General features: G+C 35.2%; 3 protein-coding genes and 1 non-coding gene across 4 annotated transcripts; all 4 read right to left on the bottom strand.

Annotated features, from left to right (window-relative positions):
* Nucleotides 1-2216: 2216 nt before the first annotated feature.
* On the bottom strand, nt 2217-7175 carry LOC145590970 (putative disease resistance protein RGA1). Its single transcript, XM_081647350.1, has 2 exons — nt 4418-7175; nt 2217-2945 (listed from the first exon to the last, which is right to left on the bottom strand). Exon 1 carries the CDS (start codon nt 7173-7175, stop codon nt 5004-5006), a length of 2172 nt encoding a protein of 723 aa, XP_081503476.1. The 3' UTR covers nt 2217-2945; nt 4418-5003.
* An 853-nt stretch (nt 7176-8028) lies between these two features.
* LOC145590969 (uncharacterized) lies at nt 8029-12343 on the bottom strand. The gene is made up of 2 exons (XM_081647349.1): nt 10586-12343; nt 8029-8996 (listed from the first exon to the last, which is right to left on the bottom strand). Exon 1 carries the CDS (start codon nt 12265-12267, stop codon nt 10837-10839), a length of 1431 nt encoding a protein of 476 aa, XP_081503475.1. The 5' UTR covers nt 12268-12343; the 3' UTR covers nt 8029-8996; nt 10586-10836.
* Nucleotides 12344-16348: 4005 nt separating this feature from the next.
* Nucleotides 16349-25246, bottom strand: LOC145592256 (26S rRNA (cytosine-C(5))-methyltransferase NOP2B-like). The gene is made up of 17 exons (XM_081648707.1): nt 25169-25246; nt 24320-24341; nt 21963-22225; nt 21767-21830; nt 21418-21554; nt 21237-21320; nt 21054-21128; nt 20889-20960; nt 20732-20805; nt 20373-20425; nt 20093-20202; nt 19035-19103; nt 17586-17660; nt 17240-17332; nt 17064-17149; nt 16857-16956; nt 16349-16596 (listed from the first exon to the last, which is right to left on the bottom strand). Exons 1-17 carry the CDS (start codon nt 25244-25246, stop codon nt 16582-16584), a joined length of 1470 nt encoding a protein of 489 aa, XP_081504833.1. The 3' UTR covers nt 16349-16581.
* LOC145593368 (small nucleolar RNA U3) lies at nt 23908-24122 on the bottom strand. Its single transcript, XR_014102710.1, has one exon. It is a non-coding gene; the product is annotated as a small nucleolar RNA U3 (small nucleolar RNA).
* Nucleotides 25247-25275: the final 29 nt, after the last annotated feature.

The following is a 25275-nucleotide window of genomic DNA, read 5'->3' as shown; positions in this document are numbered from 1 at the left end:
AGGAATAACATGGAATGTACTCTAATATGTAGGTTCATGAATAATTCGAAAGTTCCCTAAATCTCTTCAAAACTATATACTCAAACATTTTGAAAGTTTTGACAATTAATGGTATGCATTTGGTTGCTCTGTTGTTCTGGTTATGGTTTTTGGTGCAGGGTTACGTCCGTCTACTACCACAACTAACAAGAAGGACTAAAGTGTCACTAAAGTGGAAGGTATTTATAATGCCATAGCCAATTTTTATTTATTTTTTTTATATATATATGGGAGTCGACAAACTATAATACATATTATTAATATTATTGTACATATATTGCACACATATTATTGTACATGGCACCTCCGTTTTTAAAAATTTGACTCACTTTACATTTGCACGATCTCCAATAAACATGTTCAACTATTATTATCTTTGACTACATATCAGTGAAAATTATAAAAAGTTGATATTTGGAAAATTTACAATAAGGAAATCTAATAAGATCTCACATGCTAATTTATTTCTGCTGTATAATTCATAAAATGTAGTCAAAGTTATTTATTTTGACCGCATGAATAGTAAGCGAGTTGAAATTTCAGAAAGAGAGCTAGTATATTATTTTTGTACATATATTGTTTCCTCATATTATTTATGAATTTAAAGTTTGAATTTATTTACAATATTATATCAATCTATCTAAAACTATATACTATACTAAAGTAAACCCCAAAACTATCCCTAGAATTCACGTATTATCGCCTCATAAAAAACTTGCAATAAGTCCTGTGTAAGGCGGGTGTACGTTAATTTTATTGTAACATGATCAATGGGTAACTTTAACTATTTTTATGGTAACTTTAATTCCTTAAAGGGTAACTTTTAATTTGTCGTTGGTTTGAATTTTTTTTTTTTAATGTGTAATTTCTTATAGATTCATGATTACATATTATAAAGGCTAATATGATTAACTTAATACTATATTATAAGTTTTTTGTAAAATAAGTTTATGTGTATTTTTGTATAAAGGTAATTTTAAATACTTATAATATAACTTTAACCAGTCTTTCAATAAGTTAACATACACCCGCCTTTTTGGAGAATTAAAAGCATTAATTGTATCCAATCGTTATTTTTATGATAAAGATTAGATACAATTATTTATGACTAATGGGTGCTTGTTGAAGTCACTTATTAGTTGGGATACATGGGCGAAAATTTTCTCTTGACGAAGGCCTCTGTATCTATTTCAAGTCTATGAGAGCAGCAAGTGTTTAGTCCATCATGAGGAGGATAAAAGGAAGCAACTTAGTGTGATTGACCCAGTTCAAGAAGATCTAGAACAAGAGACAATATTGATTTTCCTCGTTATATTGATAGAACAGTGTGTTATGTTGAGATTTTTGTTTCACCTTTCAGAACAACAGAATTTGGTGGTGACAAAGAAAACCAAAAAATCGAGCCGGATAACGAAGAGTACAAGTACCAGGTGCCTAACAGTCAGCTATTTATGAAACTTGTCATTTTTATTCTAAAATCTTTTGTTATATTGCTAAGACTTGGGAGTTGATGTGTGTATTGTAGTCTGAATCTTGCAGCTACCTGTAAGTATATAATTTTCAGTTGCTTTTCATAATAAACTTGTGCCTAGTATTTGATTGTTGTTCTACAGCAAATAATCTAGCTGCGCGCTTTGTGTTTTATTCAAACTATGAAAGTCTTTATAATCTCACTCGTATTGCAGGCATCAGAATGTCTTTATAATCTCACTCGTATTGCAGGCATCAGAATATTTTTTTAAAAAAATACTGTCTGACAAGAGCTTTACATGAATTGAACACAAGTATAAGATTAGTAAATTTCACTTTTGAGTATAAATAATAAACAAAACAAGATTCACTCATAAACATGTCAAAGCCTGAAAAGACCTACAGATCTGACAAGCCATCACTGAAGTTTGAGAATTGAGCATTGGAGTGTTGTTAAAGGATTGTATATGATCAAAGCTTATGTGAACACTGGCCTTGTTGAAACCAATGAAACTGAATACAGTAGTGGTGCAAAATATCATTTATCTTCATTGCTTAAATAAAAATGTATCTACTATGTGTAGAAACAATAGGAAGATCAAAAGTTTGCAAAAAAATGACAGGCTAATTTCTCAAGGAGCATAAAATTATTTCTGTGACAAACAAAGTACAGTATGTGATAGGTATTGTCAAAGCAGAGACTGAGTTCAAAAATTCAATTGACAGTACCTTCTGAACTATTCACTGATGGAAATGGAGGAAATGTGCTGGATGTTGGGCCAATCCTCCCCATTTGGATTTCGACATCTTCTTGATAGATGCTTTGAACAACGCTTTATTTCAGAGGTGAGGTGAGGTGAGCTTTTGCATTACACTGGGAAGTGATTTGAGATTATAACAACCACAGAGGCTCAGGGATTGAAGAGATGATAGACAGCTGATCCATTCTGGTATGGCATTCAAAGTCATACAACCATCAATTTTCAGATGTCGGAGGCTGGTCAAGTACTGCAATCCCTTGGGTAAAATTTCCACTCGAACTGTCTCAATTAATTCCAGTGAATGGAGACTCTGAGCAAGGGGTCTCCAAGGCAAACCATCATTATCCTCTGTAGAGGACAAGACCATTGGGGTGACATGAATTGATAGAGACTCCAAACCAGTGAGATACTCCAAACCGCCCGAAAGACTCCTAAGTTTGAAGCAACAAGAAATCACAAGTTTTCGCAGAGAAGAACATCTCTTAAATAGCTCTCCTACTTCTGACAAACACTCCAACTCCAAAGCCTGTCTAATGCACATGCTAGTAAGACATTCCACAGGAATTGTATTAAAATAAAGCATGTCATCAAATGCTACATGCCTCAATTTCGGATGTGAACTACCAGCATCTGACATTGTAGAATCTGACAAGGAAGAAACGAACCCTACATCATCTTTCAATCAATCAATCAAAGCCTTAATCCCAAAAGTGGGGTCGGCTAACATGAACCAAATTTGATTATTCCGTGTAGTCATCAACATAAATCCTTCTCCTCCATCCCTTACGATCCAAAACTTCATCCTCACGTAAATCCATGCACTTCATATCCTTCCTCACTCCTTCCAACCAAGTCATCTTTGGTCTCCCTCTTCCTCGTTTAATCCCTCCATGGTCCCACTCTTCCACTCTTCGCACCGGTGCACCCTCGGGTCTCCGTCTTACATGTCCAAACCAACGCAGACGATTTTCCCTTAATTTATCTACAATGCCCGCCACACCTACTTTCTTGCGAATAACCTCATTTCTGATTCTATCTCTTAAAGTGTTTCCACACATCCACCTTAACATGCGCATTTCCGTAACCTCCATCTTTTTAATATGCTCTTTCTTAGAAGCCCAACATTCTGTACCATAGAGCAACACTGGTCTTATGGCAGTCCTGTAGAATTTTCCCTTCAACTTTAAGGGAATGCTGCGGTCGCATAGCACTCCCGTGGCCGCTCTCCATTTAAGCCACCCTGACTTAATCCTGTGGGTCACGTCTTGATCAATGTCACCATTCTTCTGGATGATCGACCCTAGGTACTTAAAACATTCACTCATGGTCAAATCCTTTCCATCCAAACTCACCACTTCATTGCTTGTCCCCCTCTGAGTGCCAAAACGACATACCAAATATTCAGTCTTACTCCGACTTAGCTTAAACCCTCTAGATTCCAACCTTTGCCTCCATTGCTCCAACTTGACATTAACCCCATCCTTAGTCTCATCCACCAAAACGATATCATCTGCGAACAGCATACACCATGGAACCTCATCTTGAATTGGTCTAGTTAATTCGTCTAGAACCGTTGCAAAAAGAAAAGGGCTTAATGCAGACCCTTGATGCAATCCGATTGTAATAGGGAAATCTTTTGTCAACCCTCCGCATGTCCTCACATTTGTTGACACATCCCGATACATATCCTTAACTAGGTCTACATACCTTCGTGGGATACCTTTCTTCAACATTGCCCACCAAAGTATCTCTCTTGGCACCTTGTCATATGCCTTCTCTAAATCAATAAAGACCATATGAAGATCTTTCTTCTTTACCCTATAAAACTCCATCATTTGTCTTATCAAATGGATTGCCTCCATAGTAGATCTCCCAGGCATAAAACCAAATTGGTTATCTGAAATGCTTGTGCATGCCCTCAACCTTTGTTCAATCACCCTTTCCCACAACTTCATAGTATGGCTCATAAGCTTAATTCCTCGATAGTTAGAACAATCTTGAGCGTCTCCTTTGTTTTTATAAACCGGGACCAAGGTGCTCTTCCTCCAATCTTGTGGGATCCTTGTAGCCGTCCATATCTTGTTGAAAAGGTTTGTTAACCAATCAATACCAATCTTACCCAAACACCTCCACACCTCTATCGGTACCCTTACCCATTCTTATACGCAGAGTTTTGTTCAAACCAATCAAACAAAGTTGTTCCAAGATTGGACAGGGAGGAAATGATGTCAAGTTATGGCAATTATCAATGGCCAATACAGAAAGATGTGGAAATGATGGTTTCAAGCTATTGCTACTGTCAATGACCTGATCAGAAACTAACTCCTCTCTCCACCATCCTTTCAACTTTGGTAGATCCCTGATTTCTAGAAATTCAAGAGAAGGGAAGAAGGTCAACTCTGCTGCATTACCACTACTGCTGCTTATATCCTCTATGAACTCCAAATTTTGCAGCTCAATAAGTTCCAGTGATTTTAGAAGATGTAGTTTGCTCAGCGATGGGAGAATCTGCAGTTTATGGGAATATTTTAAACTAATCTTGGCCAGATTTGGAAGAAATGTCGTCCACTCTGTTCCTGGGAATGGAATGTTCAAACCCTGAAATCCTGACAATTTTAAGCTCTTGAGATTAGGATGTGGCTGCAGGCTTTTCAACACAGATGCATGATAATTAGCTACAGGATCATAATCTTTGTCTGGTAAATGGCAACCTTCAAAAGTTATTGATACCCCTCAGAGATATTCCATGCTTTCCAAATAACCTTCTTCACTATCAATTTCCTTGACATCTGAGCCACTTGCATAAATGGAGATGTCGACGTTGTCTCTTAAATTCTTGAGAGCCTTAAGATCTTTCAGCTGGCCAACACATTGCTTTCCATATATATCTTCATTTCCCACAACAAACTTAGAAAGAGCATGAAGACAAGTCAGCTTATTCAAGCCTTGAGGCATATGCAACAACCAAGTGCAGCCATAGATAAGCAAGCGTCTAATATTAACTAGTTTGTTGAAGTCCTTTGGCCAACTGCAAAACATAAAGCAATTGCACAAATCTAAAGTTTGTAGATTATATAACTTCGTAACTGAATCAGGGAATGCTTTAAGTTTTCTATTTCCAGACACATCAAGATACCTTAAATGCACCAGTTTACCTATTGAATCCGGCAAAGATTCAATACCCAGGTCATGCAAGTCCAAAATCCTCAGCCAACTCCAATTTGCTAATAATGTACTCACATCAAATCGGCTATAACCATCTCTAAGATATGAACGGATTTTAAGTTTAGAGAAACTTTTAGTATATGTGTTTCCAGCATGAAATAGATGGCGTGTTGTATCTGCCAAATTGCTTGTGACAGAATTCTCTAAACAAATTTCCTTTCCAGCTACATCTTGAGCAACATCATGCATCAAGTCATGGATTTTAAATGCTTTGACGTCACCATATTCATCCTTTATTACATCATGGAAGAAACATCTTCTCAACAAAATAGAAAAATATTCCTCACCAGCATCTTCTATGCTTTGTCCTTCATCAAAGGGCACAATGTACTGTTGTGCCATCCAAAGGCTAATCAACTTTTGTTTGCATATGACAAAACTCTTGGGGAACAATGCACAATACCTAAAGCAAGTTTTCAAAGGGGATTCAAGATTATGGTAACTGAGTTTTAAAACTGACATAACCTCATTATCTCCTTTTCTAATCTTGACTAGATCACTATCTTGAAATGAGCGCCACTTGCTGATGTCTTGACCAAATAGAAGACTTCCAACCACCTTTATAGCCAGGAGAGCACTATGACATTTTTCAATTACCTTCTCCCCAATCTCAACTAACTCAGGAGGGTGAACTAGGTTGTTCCCCATGCCAAAAGCGGTCATCTCAAACAATCGCCAAGAATCTACTTTGGATAAGCCTTTCAACTCATATGTAATGTGCTCACTTCCTATAATACTTGCTGTCATTTTCGAGCGTGTGGTCACAATAAACCTACTTCCCCTTCCACCTAGAATTAAGAACTTCCTCAAATCAAGCCACTTATACCGATCCTCACTCCACACATCATCAAGAACAAGCAAGTATTTCTTACCCCCAAGCTCCTCTTGTAGTTCACTTTGCAATGAATCCATTCCAAAGCCATCCTGCTTCTTGGACGTGACTGATTCTAGAATCTTGGCAAGAATCGATTTCACATCAAATTGTTCACCATTTTGATCAGAGACACAAACCCACAATCTCAAGGGAAATTCATGTTTAACCCTTTCATCTTGATACACTAACTGGGCAAGAGTGGTTTTCCCCAATCCTCCAATTCCCACTATAGTGACAAAACCAACATCATTCCTAAAACCAGAATCCAACAACACAGCCATCAGAGCCTTCAGGTCATCCTCCCTCCCGACAACATCACCCGAGCAAGCATAAGAGCAGCTTTCCACTCTTCTCACAACAGGTTGGTGGGAGGCGACAGCTAAGCCAAATTTTCTATGATTATCTGCAAAAGCATCCAACTTCTTCTTGATTTTTTTGACCCGTTGAGACATTTTGTAAGCCACACTAAATTGGTTTTTAGAAGAAAAGAAGTCAAGCACCTCTTCAAGGACTTTTCTTCCAGCATTATGCTGCTTGTGCCAAGCAAAAGTAAGGATCTCATCAAACAAATCATCAGCATCATAAACAACCTCTTTGAGCTTCTCAATCCAATATTGCTCTTCATTGGAGAATACTTGCTTTGCCTCCACATCAAGCAGAACTTTTGTGATGGTGGAAACCGTTTCTTTGAGCTCTTCCAATTCAGATTTATAACCCCAAATGGTAAAAATCTCCTTAAGGATTGAACATTCCAGTGCTGCAAATAAAGTCTGAGCAACAGTAAGTATAGCTCCAGCATCAACCATTAGTGTACCAAGTTCCAAGAATAAAAAGTATGGATTCAAAGAAAAAAAAAAACTATGATTTAGGGAAGATGAAATACTTAAAATTGTGAATTTTTGTCATTTTGTTTGCTTATTGGAGTGATTTGAAAAATGAAAGGCCAACCGTTCAACAGTCAGAAAAACATATGCTTAGTATAAAATAATTAGTTCTGTCTTTAGTATTAATTAATTCGTGACATCAAAAGGGCACCCCATTAATTTTAATATTATCCACCATAAGCATGTGAGTCTGCCACTACAGTAAGAGAAAACTCTATTTCAACTCTTATTGAGACCAACCGACACATTTACACATAAAGTACTATTAAGGATTATACGTGAGCCCCGTGATCATGGGACGGCTTAAAATAGACTATAATATATGGACGGGGAGAGTAGGCTAATCAACATAAGTTGGCAACTATTAGAAGTGTGGGAAGGTGATGAACTAATGACACGTCAAATTCCACTAAATATATGCAAAAATTTGGTACTAGTAAGGTTAGAATAGGAGAAGCTTTCCGTAAAATTTTGGAATTAGAAAAAGAAATTTAGCAAATTAATACCTTTGAAGCAAGTAATGAGACCCCATTTAAAAAACTTCTAGATCCAACACTAGTAGGATACTGTGATGCAGTGTTTATAGACTAAATACAAGTCAAGATAGCCCAAAAATTGAAATAGGAAAGCAGCTGAAAATATTCCAATCTCCAGTGATAACACCAGACAGCAGGATATGGCTCCCTCGCCTCTGCTTGACTGATCTAGTTCTTGAGGGTATCAAATCTTATCTGAATATATCGGATGCTCAATTTTGGGATTGAAGCTCTTATATAATGCTTCTAACCATTGTAATAATGATGCATTCTCAGACAAGTTAGCCACTAGAACCACACCAGTCTTCACCACCTTTAGTCAACAATGTAGTGGCAAATACGAAGCAGAAGGCATACTGTTATTGAAAACTACAGAAGTTCCCTTATGAGAAGTATAACCATACATGTAATTACAAGCAGATTTTGGCAATTTGTAACAATATATCCCTCATCAGACAAGATAGTAAAGAAAATACTACACAAGTGCCAAGTTATAGGAAGGAATGTCTTGGCTGTGCAATCCTCCAAAAGGACAGCTCAATTATGTACAGTATTATGATAAAGAGGTACATTTTTCCTTATCAATCTTGACAACCTAGCCCTCACCACATATTGGCACTATATGAAAGTTCATCCTTTTAGATTATGAAAACATCAAACTAAAATGCATGATCAAGACAAAACTCAAGAGCTAAGTTCCTCTCAACAAAATCGTATGTCCTACCACAATATGCCACAAATCAAAAAAATAAAGTGAACTATATATTTTCTTTAGGACAGGCTATGTAGAGGGCATTAAAGGTGGAAAAGGAAATATAAGACAAGGCAGTCAATAGAAGTAAGGGACAAATGCAGCATACACAAATCCAGTTGAGCACTAGATCCCAAGTGCCCAATCCAGGACTATAACTACTTGGATTTAAAAAAAAAAATTAAATTGCATTAATTATCAGAGTCAGATTCAAGATTCTTTTTTTTTTTTTTTCTCTCAACTAAAACGTTCACAGCCTTGAAAGAAAAAGTAACTCTTTCTGAAACAATACACTTACTTTGAAGACAAAGGTGATGGTTGAAATTTAAGAGATTGATATGTACGATCACCCCAACAAAAAAATATACAAAGCTTCAGCATAAGCATCATGGAGTTGCTGTACATATATTATAAAATGATCATCGAATGAACTCAGAGCTACTGAGATAATATTACCTGAAATAAAACAAAAGCATGCTTTCCAATTAAAACTTGTAAATTATAATCACTTAAAGGGTTAAGAAAAATACCCCCACATAATGCTCTAAATTCCCAAATTAGAAAAACAATGCTTATCTAAGGTAAACATGAAATAAGTATGATCATTGAACACTTCAGCTTAAACTCACCCCAGGCATATTATTATAAACACCTGACACCAAGGAACACCCTTGATATGTAAAGTGTGATAACTATTTAAAAGGGAATAATATTGCAACTACCAAGTACCAAGTGTACCTATACAATGCTGCTCAGCCAAGATTGTTTAATGTTAATAAATATAAGGATAATCAAGCATAAACAGTTCTTAAAGACCAAAATATGAGCTGGAATAAGCAAAGAGATATTCATTCATTTAATGCTCCTTGATAACCTCAATAGTTAGTTCAATCACTTGCATATAAAGTTTCAACCCAGAGCTTGTTTTATTATTTCTAGCCTCCCACGGTCCCACCCTCCTAAACATGATACTGATTGAAGATACAAAACTGAGCCATGAACAGACTAAGCAAACTGGCCAGTCGATGAAGGATAAATATCAAAATTAACTCAAGCTTGAACAACTGTTTTGTGTTTGCTAACTTAAAAAGCTTAAATATAGGATGTCTTGTTTAATGTTAATTGGCCAAATTGCCTGACTCCACAGCTGAAGAACATCCTACTAACATTAGTAACATAAGTGATAAGTCCCATAAATGACTTCCCGATTTGACATAATAAATTGCAACACCCTTTTTCCTACCACTTGCCTAAAAAAGATAAAACAGCTATTCATTTGACATGAAACACACAAAAAATACAAACTCCTGGAAAGTATGGAATAGAAACTGTGAAGTCAATTGATTAACAAAAAAAATTAAGTAATTATCACAAAATGGAGAAAGTTACTATCTAGATCACCCAAAGCATGTGGACCATTACAAATCAGTCCAATAATTTCTTCATCCCACATTATTCTTCATGCTAATTTGTTTTTTTTTTTTTTCTTTTTTTTTTTTTAAGTCGTGAACTGAGAGCATAATTACCATTTCACAGTAAATGTTCTTACTTCGTTTCTCTCCAACCACACTTTTCTTTCTCCAACCCATACTTTGTCTTCATTTTGCTCACTGTATCCATAATTCTTAATTTTCGTACCAAGTCAAGTGTGCAATATTTGGGCCAGAAGGAGCAATACTAATGTAACACTTCCAAAGAAACTAAACTTCCCATCATCTTTGGAAAAGGCTTAAGATCGAGTACTAAGGCAGTGACTTAAAACTGGTTAGAAGTTAGATATACCAGACAAATGTTCACTGAATAGATTTCTTGTTTTCATGACAGAATGCATGACTACTTTCAAAGTAACAGACTTCGCTTTTGGAACAAAGATACTTGCAAGCAGAATACTTAAAAACATATATAAATGACAAGAAGAAAGCATCAGCCTACCAACACAAAGCAGATTAAAAAGGAGACATTTCAAAAGCGTAATTTAATATTATAAGACCACATTATTTGGCATAAGGACATGTTAAGAAAATAAAATGGTAAGGTTAAGTTACCTCAGAACTTTCTCCCACTCAATGTTTCAGTTCATATCAGGGCCTACAACAAGTTGAAGACATTACTTCTTTTTGTTTATCCCATGAACTCAGTTCACATGCTCAAAGATCACTTATTACACATAGGACATAGCTTACATATAGCATTCTGCTTTATCCACTAACAGTATGACAAAGAGCTACAGGAGTGTTCTCAATCAAATCATAGCACCTTGGAATCAGAATCCCACAACAAGAATTGACCATTAACTTCACATTTTCCTGATAGAATCCACAAATGTTCCTGAAATAACAGACTTCAGCTTTCTCAGAAATGCATTTTCAGAGACACAGTTACTACAAATGACAGATGTTTTTGAGGCTATAAGAACAAAATTCTCTCCATTCCCACAATCTATTTCATGCAAATCCACAAACACTTCTTGCAATTCATGTATCAGCATATCATAGAATGACCCACTTGGAGGAATTACATTCATTACTAGAATTCCATGCTCAGAAAGAGACGTCTTGGCCGCTAGAAGTACATCTTTTTGCAAAAACTCCAATGCAGGGGCACTGATACCCATTTTAGAATCACTAGAATCCAGATCAACCATAATAACAAGAAACTTAGGACCGAATAACTCATAATCATTCTTATAATGATCCTCTCCTACATTATTGGCAACCGAAGGACTTAATCCATTATCACAGTCAAACAATGCTACCTTCTTTAATATTTCGATCCCGTCTCCTAAACAAAGCTGAATACCATTACCAGATTGTAGCCCAAAATATTGCTTTGCGATCCTCAAAACCACTTCATCCATCTCAATACCAACAACCTCAAAACCTAATTGCAATGATAGGAAACTAAGCAATGCCCCACCTCCAACACCAATGCAAAGCCCTTTTGGCCTAACCTTAGATTCAAAACACTCCTGTAAATACCCACTGATCAAGGACAGACCGGCCACCATCGGTTCCAAGTAAGGATGCACCAACACCCATAAATCCGGACAAAACTCCGCCTCTTCAATACATACAGAATTCAATCCAGTATCATCAACTCCACTATTTGGCACAACACTGATTTCAGTCTGTATCAAATTGGGCATTCTCTTAAACCTCAACCTTCTCCTAAATTCTCTCCTAGAACCCTCAATTTCGACATCTTCAACCAGCATTTCCCCAACACAAGACCCAGTGCACCTCTCTAATACAACACTACTAATTACACTATCCTCATAACTCAAAAAGGGTACTTCAACATTTCCCAATCGAGCAATTTCCTTGGGTAATAAAGCCATCAACAAAGGGTATAAACTTCTCTCCAATTTCTCCCTATAAATTGGGCAATTTTCAATTGATCTTTTATACAAATTACCAACATTAATATCACCATTAGAAGCATTACCAATTAAAATTAACCTGGAGATTCCAGGAGAACCTAATAAAAGCTGGAGATGCCCAGATTCAGTGGCGAAAATCCAATCATTTTCACGGTGTTTTGGGACTAACATAGCTGCAATTTGGGGGGGGGGGGGGGGGGGATTAATGGGTTGTAAAGGTGAATCAAGAACAGAAATTTGAAGGTTTTTGGTATGAAAATAGTGAATTGCGCAAGAAAGAGAGTGAATTGGAAGAGTAAATGAAATATAGCGAGATGGGGTTAGAGAATCGAATGTACCTGGTTCCATGATTGATGACAAAATTAGGCAGTAATCCCAGAACTCAATACGGAGTAACGAAAATTTTGATGAAGAACAAATGAACAATAGCAATAACAATAAGAGTACGCTGTTAGGCCTGTTACTCTAATTCAACATTTTGTTTTACACTTTTACTCCTTAATTTAATAAAAGTGAAAAGTCCTCACCAAAAAAAATAAAAAATAAAAGTGAAAAGTACAATCACATACAAAAGTTAGGGAGAGAAAATGGAAAAAAAATACAATACAAGTGTAAAATTAAGGGTAAATTAGGAAATACAAAGAATAAAGTTAAAAAAGTGAGGGTATAATGGTCTTTATATACTATCTAAAAATAGAAAAAGGAATAACATTTTGGATATCCAAAATAGGAAAACAAAAACTATAATATGGGACGGAGGGAGTACTTGGGAAATTTTATAGGTTGAATTTTATCTTTTTCTGTTTAGTTCAATGCCAAAAAAAAATAAAAAAATAAAAAAAAATAAAAAACTATGTTATTAAAGGTTTGTTTGGCATTATTTTTTTTTTTTAAATAAAAACCCAAAAATAGAAAATAAGAAAAAGATATTTTAATTTTTTGTTATCATTTTTAAAAAAAATCATGATTTTAATAAGTTTGACTCATTTATTATACAATATATGACATATATTGTATGATTTTGAAAAACAAAAAACTGCAGTGATATCAAATGAATCCTAAGTTAATTATAACATTAATGGTAATTTTATTAAATTTTAAACTATGGTTAAGTTGCTAATGACAAAATGAAAACTAAAATGACATAATAGTCCCTTTAATTTTCATACACCCATGACGGCACAACCCACCTCTTCTAACTTTTTTTTTTTCCAAAGAGAACTCATAAATAAAAGCGATATTACAACCTAGGCAAAAAAGACAAAACTAAAATACAGGACACAAACTAAAACCCTATTACAAGCTTTGGTTACACAACATGCGTGAAGGAGAGCGCTGCTACTGCCAACATTTGAACAAAAGGCTATTAGATGAACCCACTTAAAACTTACCGAACCATGAACTTGCTGCCACCATAAAAAACCCAAGCCAGAGTGAAGAAGGTGAGGAAATTGAAAATGGGAGTAGCATAGGGGCCTATCAGAGAGAACAGTACACCACGTCGATGGAAGTCGATGCGAGTAAATAACTACTTCTTCAAAACTTAAGTGCCATGACACAGAAGGCGAAAACCCACACTCGCCTCTAAGGCCATCCCAAGGTCCTAACAAACACCGAACATCCTGGGATCCTAGACCATGAGTTACTCTCCTTAGTAACTCCATATCGAAAGTCTCCTGAGTAGGAGAATACCAGACCTTCAAGGAGGAACTTGTTTCCCTCAAGCAATCCAAATGAGGAGCCTCCATCAAGATTTGATTAACAATGATAATGGCTAAATTGGCCATCATCACCAAACACGAGGTTGAGTTCTTTTTAATCCCTAACCTAATCCACACCACCATAGCACTCATAACTGAAGAAAGGAATCCCACATATAACATAGACAATACAACTTGAGAGCTGCCTTGAGAATCCTGAAATGGATCTCCGCTAACCTCTTCCATCATCCCTAAAACAAAGAACCGGCTACCACAATTCATCGGTGACACACACCAACAAAGGAACCAAAGTCCTAAGACATAAAATTGGATCCTACAACCTAAACCCCATCCCATAGTTCGGCCTCACCAAACCCTCAATCCCTCTTGAAAACTTGCAAATAGAAGCAAGCAAATTCGGAATGAAAGATATTGAAAGTTGAACTACTTGATAGATGAACATACCCTGTTGACTTACAACGGACCCTCGACACCACTCCATTAAGTCCACTCCAAGGGATCGTAAACCAAACCTGCTTCCTTGGAGTCTGGGACCACAACTGATGAGCCATATGTCTTAATGACTCTACCAAGAGAAACCTTACACCAATATGCAAGTTCTCTATTTGCACCTCCACCAATAGAGAGTGCAAGAAACTGAAAGACTTTGCTTACCCCAAGCATTGAAGTCAGGGAGCCTCCGTTTCCGACAAGGTCGATGAAACCCGACAAGCAATAGACAGCGGCGATAGGGGAAACTTGGAGGAGTAGAAGCTGGAAACCCCAAACCCGAAGATATCCTTTCCGAATAAAACACGGTGTAGCTAACAACGAAAAGTAAATGACGAAACTACTAGAATCATCATGTTTTCCATCAATAACAAACATCTTCCATATCTCATCTCACACTGCTCTTCAAACTATCAGAATCCAGCCTTTGGTTTGTGGTCAATCCTTCGATATGGATCAAACCCACCCTCCTAACCCCTAAACCCGAACCCAGTTCACGTTCCTTCAACACATATTATAATAACTAAAGTGCGTTATTAGCGCCTGAGCAAAGTTAACGACATAAGGCCCTGTTCTTTTGAGCTTCTGGGCAGAGCAGGGGTCAGTAGAGCAGAGCAGATTAAATTTCAGCATAGTAGAGCAGAGCAGATTTCATGATAGCAGAGCAGAGCCGAGCAAAGCAAATCAGATTTCAACATTATTATTAATACTATTATTATTATTATTATTATTGTTGTTGTTGTTGTTGTTGTTGTTGTTGTTGTTGTTGTTGTTGTTAAGTGCATATATCATTGATTTAGGTGAGTGAAAACATAAATAAATGTGTACCATATTTAACATATGTTAATAGTAGAAAGATAAAAGACAAATTATTACCTCGGATAAGTCACGATGCGGTCTAATATATCGAAGGACAAATTAACCAACGCTTTCAACACTTCGTTATAATACTTGCATATTGTAGAAATAGAATGCTTAAATTTGTCGGAAGCATCACGATATGAAAATCCTTTTGCTAAAATATATAGACATATACCTACTTGTTTTGCTACTTTCACATATTTACCGTCATGTAGTAGATCTCTTTCAATCATCAAGTTCAATAGTTGAATAAACATGTTTCGATCAAGTCTTAATTGAATTTGACATTCTGTCAGAGTTTTTGTTAACAACCTATGTATATAAATATTAAGTATTGCTTTTCAAAAAAAAAATATTAAGTATTATTCCCTAAAAAAATATAGACTGTTTGTTATTATTATTCTCGGCAAATACTGCAAATTGATATTATTTTTCTTTCAAAAAAAAGAAAAGAAATTGTTATTAATTGTTATTATTATTATTTATTTATTTGAAAGAATTGTTATAATTATTAGAAATTATTAATTAATAATATTATTAAATATTAATTCTTAATAATTTGAATTATTAATTATTATTATTGATAATTATTATTAGTAATTATTAAGATTAATAAATATTAATTATTATTAAATTAATAATTATTTTTAATATTTATAATTATTTAAAATAATAAATTATTATCATCAATACAATATTAATTACTACCTCCGTTTCGTATTAGTTGCAACTTTAGGGTATTATTTGTGAGATATATAATATTCCAAAGTTGCAACTAATACGAAACGGAGGTAGTATTATTATTATTAATTATTATTTGAAAATAGAGCAGAGCAGAGCAGATTTCTTTTGAGCAGAGCAGAGCAGATTTGATCTGAACAAAGCAGAGCAGCTCTGAAGAATGGGGCCTAAGTATATGTTTGATTTTTTGCCCATGGAATGGATTGTATATTACTTGGATTTTATCAGTCTGGTGGCCAAATGCAGATACATATGTTGATATTTATACATCTTTATAACTTCGTCCATTGTATATAAGGAAAACTATGTATAAGGTGAGATGAACTATCTCACTTGTATCTAATCGCTGAAATAATTGGTCAGGGATGAGTAAAGAAAGGAATGGGGGTTAAGGTATTTCGTCATTCACTTTATTATTCACAGGCGTCAGTAAGTACTAAGTAATATGCAGGCGCCATTTAACACACCTCGCTCAAGTGTAAACCATCAAATTTCTACAAGTGTTTTCCTAAACCGAAATCAAAACCAATTTTTAATCTTTCCTTGAAATTCCATATTAGTGTGTCACCCAAAGGTTCATGTACACAACAAATGGTAGAACATTTTTTAGTGTGAATAATAATTGAATAAAACTTAAAAGATTGTCTGATCTTCATAAGACAATCTCACAAGTTCCTTCTCTGAAATATGTAGTTATCTGTTCTGTGGGGGCTGCTTCTTTTGTGCCTTACCATTAATCCTCTTGCGTTTCTTCGTTTTCTCTTCACCAGTTTCCTCAGTGTCATTGAAAACGGCATCCTTCTCTACAGTTTCAGGCACCTCAAAGGAACTTTGTCTAGGCTGCGTGTTGTCAAATTTTCTTGAGCTGCATAAGGTAAAACATCATCAAAGAAGTGAAGCCACAATTCAACATCACACATCCACATTTTATTGTGTAATGAAGATGATGCATATTAGCATTTGTTTGCCATCAGCAACAACAATAAGATAGCTTTATCAAAGAAGTGCAAAAATTTTTAGGGTCTTTAGTCTTTACTATAACTTTGAAGGAAAACTTAATGACGGTGAAGGAAAATTAAACATTCATGGTTAGCTTAAATTATGTTCAGAAGGAAGGTCTACTACCTTGGCCACAAAAAACCCATCCAATTCATGAACATTTGGGTAGAAGCGCCTTGTCAATTTCAACGATGGATGAAACTGGTGCTGTCTAAAGCGAGCATACCTGCAGAAAGGAAGGAAGAGAGCATTTTCATCTACTTCATTATGCAGAACCATTTAAAAATAAAAAAACACTTTATGTAACTCCATCTAGTTCAGAAGTTACATTACCCTTCACATTTACGACCAAAATCAATTCCACAAGGGACTAGCTTTACATTCCGGCGCTTCAAGGCATAGTCAATAACTGCTTCGTTCTGCACAATTCTATAATTAGTATAGTGCTAATTCTGAATTTTATGATGATGGGTGGGTGGGTTAAGGGGACACTTGTCTCTGTTACAAACCTCCATAACCATGATAGAGCATGTTGAATACACAACAAATCCTCCAGTTTTGGAATTTGCATCAACCAAATCAATAGCAGCCAGTAGAAGTTGCTGCACTCACCGTTGAACACATTAGTGTAAAAACATAAAATGATTAAGAGCATTTAATTCTTCCCTAATGGCATACAGAGTGACAGAACTCATAGCAAAAAACACACCACCCCCAAATCAATTTCTTTTGCTTTCACTATTATTTGTAATATGCAATGACATTTTTATGAAGGTGCTAATTTTTCAAGTTACATTTTTCATACTCTATCTGGCATACAGATTCTTTCTTTACATAAAAAATACAGTTACAAACCTTCTGCAAATGTGCACACTTTTGGATTTCTTCAAAGCTTTTGGTTGATTTTACAGACTCATCTTTGGATATCACCTGGATGGACAAGGAAATTCATGTATTGATATCAGAAAATCTAAAGAAAATTATGACAGTTTGAATTCGTCCATTTTCTTTTAAGGCCAAAGATTGGCAAACCTTCCGCTCCTCAAATAGTAATAGATTACTATTGATTTAAATTTAAGTGTGGATGTATGTCCTACATATAAATTGGTAGTTATCAAATACACATGTGCCAGTAAAGAGCACCAGACAGGAGAAAAATATCAAAGGGATATAGGAAATAAAACCAACCAGGGTCCAGGGAGATAGGTGCACACAATATAAAATTATAAAGAGTAGCTAGCAAGGGTTACGGGGGCCAGCATACATACACTGTATTGATACAAATACATTAGAGAGGGTGGGTGTTTTTCAAGCAAAACATAAAATTGTTTCTATACGATGATGAAAAGATTCCTCCTCAAAATTCATTGTGTTTTACCATTTTTCTATTTCCAAATTGCCATTTATAGAATATCTGGACTGCTCCGTCATGAGGGGTTATTATGTTGAATGTGGACACAGCTCTAAGGCCATGTTCTCTTCACCTTAAAAAAATAATATTAAGTAAAAATAATTTCAGTTCAGTAAAAATAAGTTCAGTTCAGTAAAAATAATTTTAGTTCAATAAAAATAAGTTCAGTTTAATAAAATTCAGTTTTCTTAAAGAAAAATTATAATAGAAAATCAGTAAAAATAATTTCAATTCAGCAAAAATAATTTCAATTCAGTAAAATTAATTTAACTTCAGTAAAAATAATTTAAGTTCAGCAAATATAATTTTGTTTCAATAAAAATAATTTCACTTCAGCAAAAATAAGGTGAAGAGAACGGCGCCTAAATGTTGAAGGGTTGGATTGGTGGGAGTGGTGGTGGGAGATTATGAAATGAGTGTTCTATTTGTTGCTGTTGGGCAGCAACAAAAAGCTTGGGGGCCGCCTAATATAGCTATAGCAAAAGCAATAGCAATGGCAGCTCAACTTGGGAAGAAGTATGGACTAAGAAGCATTATCACTAAGTCAGATAGCAAAGTGATATTTAGCAAATTGTACAAGGCATCCATATACACGGATTTTGATTCAATCCTTGAAGATGTTATTGTGCTTAGCAATCATTTTAATTTTATCACTTCCTCCCATGTGAAGAGAGAAGAAAATGAAGTGGCTCATAATGTACTGAGCGTTTTTCTCTTTGGTGTAGAGCAAATTAGGGAGAATTTTCATCCTTCGGATATGTCGTCTAATGGATAAATTATCTCTAACTTAATAAAAGTTCTTGATTTCCCTTTCTAAAACGATAACATGTTTTTCGAAAACAAAGCAAATAATTACCATTAAGACCTATAAGCAACAAATAAGCTTTACTTACCCCAGTACCGCTGCAAGGGGCATCCAATAACACTCTATCACATGAATTCATTCCTAGCACTTGTGGGAGCTAAATGAAAGAAATCCAGGTTAGAAAGGTCAAATCAAAATAAGTAATTGATATGGTCTATAACAATCACTTAAGCCAAACTTTCTCCAAAAAAAAAAAAAAAAAAAAAAAAAAAAAACAATCATTTAAGCCAAGGACCATAAAGTCTACTAATACAATTAGAAATTAACAAATCCACATGTTTCTAACTCAATGGAGTTCAACAAAGCAAAATAAAACTCATCAGTATAATATATGCTAAATTCTCCATAAGGTTATTGATTTTCATCCCACATATTGTGTATATGACTAAAATAATTACATAAGCAATTAGGTTTGAAGTGGTAGCTGCACTGGATTGTCAAATAATTAAGATCCAAATTAGAATTGAATTGCTAATAGCTAGTTTGCTTACTAAACTAGTCCCATGCTTGGTTTTCTAAATATTATGGAGTATATAAAAGATCTCTTTAACTCTTGGAATGCAAATATATAAATTTTTAATTTTTAATTTTCTCTATTACCTCAAGTCCTCAACTGTCAAAATGTGGCAACATCTTGTGTAATGTTTCCATCATAACCATTAGGTTTAAATATTTAATCAATCACTGATGAATGAATTTTTTGAAGAGAGCACTTTGGTTTAATTATAATTCGATTTTGTTGATGTACCAGAGTACATGCTAGATGCATATGTAAAGATATCTAAATGTAACTTCATGTATACCCTGATGTATCTATAATAATTGGTTGATGTATTTGTGGTGCTGAGTTGATTTACAATTTTACATACAACAGTTTCTCGATATAATTCTTATCATTTTTAACCTACTAATATTAATATAGTTAATTGATCTAAGTCGGACCATTTTTTTTTTTTTTTTAAAAAAAAAAAAAAAAAATAAAAAAATAAAAAAAAATCTATTAATAGTTTCTATGCAAAATTACAATATTTTGTAATGAATATAAAACAGAACAAAAAAGCAAATTAACAAGCACAAGAATCAGACCTCTCTCCCATCATAGTTGATAACGATTGTGTTTGTAACCCCCATGCGGCAAATATTTGCTGACAAAGAATGGAGCCTCTGCTTCTTCATTTCATTAGCAAACGCTAGGCCTATATGTTGGGAAATATAGAAAGGAAAAAAAAAAAAATCATCACAAATATAACCTACCAAACAAATAATATAGATAAAAGACAAGATAAAAAACAAATTGCTAATCTCAGACATACAAAAATAAAGATTAGTTGAAACCACATCAGTGAGAAATGATATACAGCCATACCAGTATTTTTCATGAGAGCTGCAATATAAGTGGACTTCCCGCCAGGTGCAGCCCTACAATAACAGGAACAACAAGGCATCACATTAGGGATGAATAGTTTGAGTACCACATTTAGCATCATCAAATTTATACCAATTTGTTCCACTACTAAGGAGAACTACCAACTGACCCAGCCCTGCCAGCGCATGAAGGGCACTCATACACAGATGACAGAACGATGCTTACATAAACATCTACCAATTTCTCCTTCCCTCCCTTTTTCTCCTCTCTCTCATACACGAAAAGGAGTGGGGGCTAAGAAAGGGGAAGACTTAGTCATGACTTTCCATGTAAAAGATGTAGCACCAATGATTACTTACGCCATATCCACAACTTTCTCTTTCTCTTGTGGAGCTAAGGCCATCACGGGCAAAAAAGAAGCTGCACTCTGAAGCTGCAGGAAAGTAGATGCCAGTTGCTTAGGCATAAAATTTTAACAAGAACACACATAATGCACACTATAAGTTCATATGTTACCATGTAGTGACCAGACATATATTCAGGAGTGGCACCAACTGGCACTTGTGAGTCATACACAACCAGCCCAACCTGTAAATGAGAGACAAACATCAATATAACTCTAAAAAAGTGAGCTACAAAACCATCAACTCATTTCCCACGAACCATGAATGCCAAATTTACCTTAGACCACTTGTTAACAGGTTCTATGTTCATTCCTCTGTTTAAAAGAACATCAGCCAGGTCTCGTCTACGTGTCTACATCCAAAGGAACAAATGCATATAAAGCTTACATCATATGAGCACTATGTTAGAAGTTGACAAAGAGGAAATAAGAACACATGAACATCCAAATCATGAGCACACCTTCAAGGTGTTAGTTCTTATGCAGATAGGGCGAGGCTTTTCAAAGGCTTCTATAAGGCTCAGTAGATCATCAACTGGAAACATCTGCTCAAGAACAATGATAAGCTAAGCAAAATACAACATAAATTCTAAATTTACAAGCAGTAACTCCATTGCATAAAATAAAGTCATATAAATGCACCTCCACCAACATCCCTATAAGGAACTCATTATAGCCATAGTATAAGGACAAGTCCGCCTTCAGCCGCTCAATGTAATTATTCCTCCCTGCCCCTTCTTTTTGCCTCGAAGCCTTAAAGTTTGAAAGCACCCTCACAGCTAACACCATCGAAAAAGATATTAGACATACTCAACTTGATACAGAATATATAACCTGAATTGTTAATTGTAAACAAGGAATAGTACTTGCATAAAAAAAACTAGAGGACAAATGATCATATTTCATAATACGTAATACTGATTAGAAGATAACTGAGAAAATACTAGTCAAATCTCACATCTATACATGATACTAGTCTTGCTTAACATACTTTCTTTTATCCTCCTTTGAAGGCTTGGAAGATCAGGAGGTTGATTAGCCTCTTGTTCAAGCTCCTATAATATTAAAAGAAAGGCAGTTAGTTAAACATCTCATAAAATGCACTTAAGCGAAGCAGGAAGAAAAACATTTCATAAAAATGCACTTAAGCAAAACAGGACAGGAAGAATATTAAACACACAAAATACCTCTTCTGTTGGCAGTATAAATCCATCAGATTCTTCTTGGATGTTGAGCTGCAAATCTTGGCATGCTTCCCACTCTTGCCTAGCTTGTTCCTTGTCAATTGCCCTTGATTTCTTCACATTATCATCTGACTCGTGATCAGAATCTAATTCTAACTCCAAATCAGAAGTCGAACCTAAATCTGACCCTGAATTTTCCTGGACATCTAAATCTGAATCAAACTCGGAACTAGAGCCCAAGTACGACCCAGTATCCAATTTCTTCTCTGCAATATAGAATTATATTCTTGAGCACCATATACTCCAAAAACATACAGCATGACAAACATTCCATGGTTGATTGAGGCAGAGACATATTATATTCGAAACAACAAATATATAAAACAAAAAAAAAATGTTAAATACACAAGATAGCCTCCATATTTATCATGATAGAGCCATATTATTTTCCAAACAACAAATATATATTTGAAGAAAAAAAGGTCAACTAGAATGTGGCCAAACCAAAATACAAAATCAAACTCGAAAATGACAACAAAATCCATTCTTTATTTGAAGTAATAAAAACAAATAATAAAATCCAAAATAGCATGCAATGCCAATGTATGCGTACATTATATGTATATAAAACATGGTAATAATGTGAGTTTCAACCGCAGAACAAGTATAGATGTGCCAAAAAGTTCGAAACTGTAACCCTAAATTGACGGAATTTGGACAAAAATTACTCCGCACCTTGTTCTTGAGCATCACAAGTTTTTAATTCCATGGTAACCAAAATTCACCTTCTACGAAACCTCCTCCTAAGCCAAGTAACCAAAATTCAATCAATACGCAAGCCACAAAATTTACAGCAATACTTATGGACTTTAGAAGCTTTGAAAAATCATTAAAAACAACACGTTTAAGCCTCCCAAACACATGAGCTATTAGTTTATAAGTAGAATTATGAGTTTAGATCGAAAATTCACCAAATTACACCTTTGAAAATAGAATTCTAGCATGTTTAACTTACTTATGAAAATTAAGCATGAATTTACAAACTAGTATAATGAGGAAAGAGAAGAGGGGAGGACCGGCTGGCGCGCGGTGGCTGTCAGGTGGCCGTCCGGGCGGTGGTTTCCAACGGTGGGAGGCAGTGATGCACCACCAGATTTTTTTTATTTTTTTTCTCTCTTTAGTGTACGTGAATGAAGGGAGTAGAAAAGTTTTTTTTTTTTTTTTTTTTTTTGGTACTAGTAGTAAGATCTCTTTCAGCAAAAAAAAAAAAATAAATAAACTAGAAGAGTGGGCTTAGCCCTTAGGTTTTAGTTAAGATATGGGTCCAAAATAGATGGGTTTAGGAAAATAACCATTTGGTTAGTCCATTTTTTTTGGAAGAAAAAAAATCTGGTTAGTCCACTTAAAAGAGAGTAAAATCAAACAATTTTCTCTTTGAGCAACTTCCGTAAAATGTGAGTAAAAATGTAAAACCATTGCTTAAATCATACGAAGTATTAAAATGGAAATTTTACATAAAATCACCTTTTAAATCTTGTATTTTTTGCATATAACCACCTTTTAAAAAATATATTGCAAAAGATCACCAATTTTAAAAATTTTGTTGCAACTAGTTTCCTCTGGCCATTGAAGTGGGTTTCCTTTGAGAGCATATTATGAACTTCCAAACTTCCAATATATGGTGCCTATAGAGAAACATAGACAGTCCAACCTTCCAAGTTGAAGCTTCACTCTATGCTCCAGGATACTTCATATGTAACAACACTTCACAGATTCTTAGCTGTAAATACTATCGTCTACACCTTTTGTTTATTTTGCTTCCACTACCTTTTTGGTTTCCCCAGCGTAAAGCATGAGCAGCATTACGCAGTCGATGAAAGATATGGATTTGGATACTAATTAGACCGTCTTGCTATAAAAAAAAAAAAAGCAGGATTAAAAAGTTTTAGGTCTGTCAGACAACCGTGTGACCATCCCAAGCTCACAATGGAACCTGGGAACGATCCTTTACTGCACCAGTGGTCCGAAGATCACATAGTAGCTGTTAATCACGCTCTAGCCACACGGTCATAGTTCATCCACCAGATTGGTTTTCTGTCTCCTTAGAACTCAAGGATACAGAAGTACGATCCTATAGAACAGATCCTGTTCAAGTAAGGTCGTAATCTGCTATGTTCTCTCTTCATTTTATATATGTGCAATTAGTAATGTTTTTTTATCGATGTGGGACTTCTTGCTTTTCAGCCAATAACCATACATTATGTTGGCTATACAGGTTCTTCAAAAAAAAAAATGTTGGCTATACAGGAGCAAAGTCCGATCCTCCAAATTGCAGCTTCAATTTTCTGGAGACAATGTACCAAACACTCTAGTCTCTAAGAGCTGCAGCATTACAAAAACTTAAGCTCAAATTCTTATCAAACACTTGAGTGACTAAAAAGCCAAATCCGCGAGCATCTAGGTTCTCACCAATCTCATCTTGTCTCACAGTTGCTGCCAAAGTGCCAAGTCACACTGATCCTCCGCATTCCTTCATATGACACTCCATGCGCGAAAGCTCTCTTGAAGACACAACAAACTGTTGCCAGTTTCATATGGCAACAGGAGGCACTTGTTTAGCCAGCCATTACTCAGCTTAGTCACTAGCTTTGTAAAAATGCATAACAACAAAGATGGTAGCATACGCCTGTGTCAACCTTCACTCAAGCACGCTTGTATGAGAAAATGTCTTAGACATTTCAAGGAGCGATTGGTCAGTTCACATATGACTACCAAAGAAAGTCAAAAATCAAATATCACCATTCACCAACCTCTTATTTATATGAAAGAAAAGAAAGAAGAGTTCATGACATAAAAGGTATACATCAATTATATGCATCAAAAGAGTATCAAGGTAATTTTCACGACGACTGTAATCTTAGAATTGTTACTTTGAAGGATCTATAAAGACCTTTTTTTTTTCCTAAAGTCGATAAACAAATGGTATCAGACTATCAGGAGCAATTCTAACCTGTATTCACATGCAGAAATTCCTTAGGTAGTCTATCAGCTCCCTTCCAAAGTAGATTGCGGCAAAATTAGCGGAAGTTAATTGTACAAGACATGCTCATATCACACACCAATACACCATATAGATGAGAAACTACTGATTAAGGATAAACAATAACAGTAAATCATGAGCAGCATTAAGCGTTGCTGAACTAACTTACACTAACCCCAAATCCAAGTTGAACCTGACACCGTTTCGATAGTTCTGTATAAGCACCAAGTCCACCGTACATTGCCATTTTTGTAAACCCTATCAAGGGAATCAAAA

Source organism: Chenopodium album, chromosome 18 (genome assembly GCF_948465745.1).
Source record: "Chenopodium album chromosome 18, dcCheAlbu1.1, whole genome shotgun sequence".
Lineage (NCBI taxonomy): Eukaryota > Viridiplantae > Streptophyta > Magnoliopsida > Caryophyllales > Amaranthaceae > Chenopodium > Chenopodium album.
The sequence above is the reverse complement of the archived record's forward strand: the minus strand, read 5'-3'. Positions and strand labels throughout refer to the sequence as shown.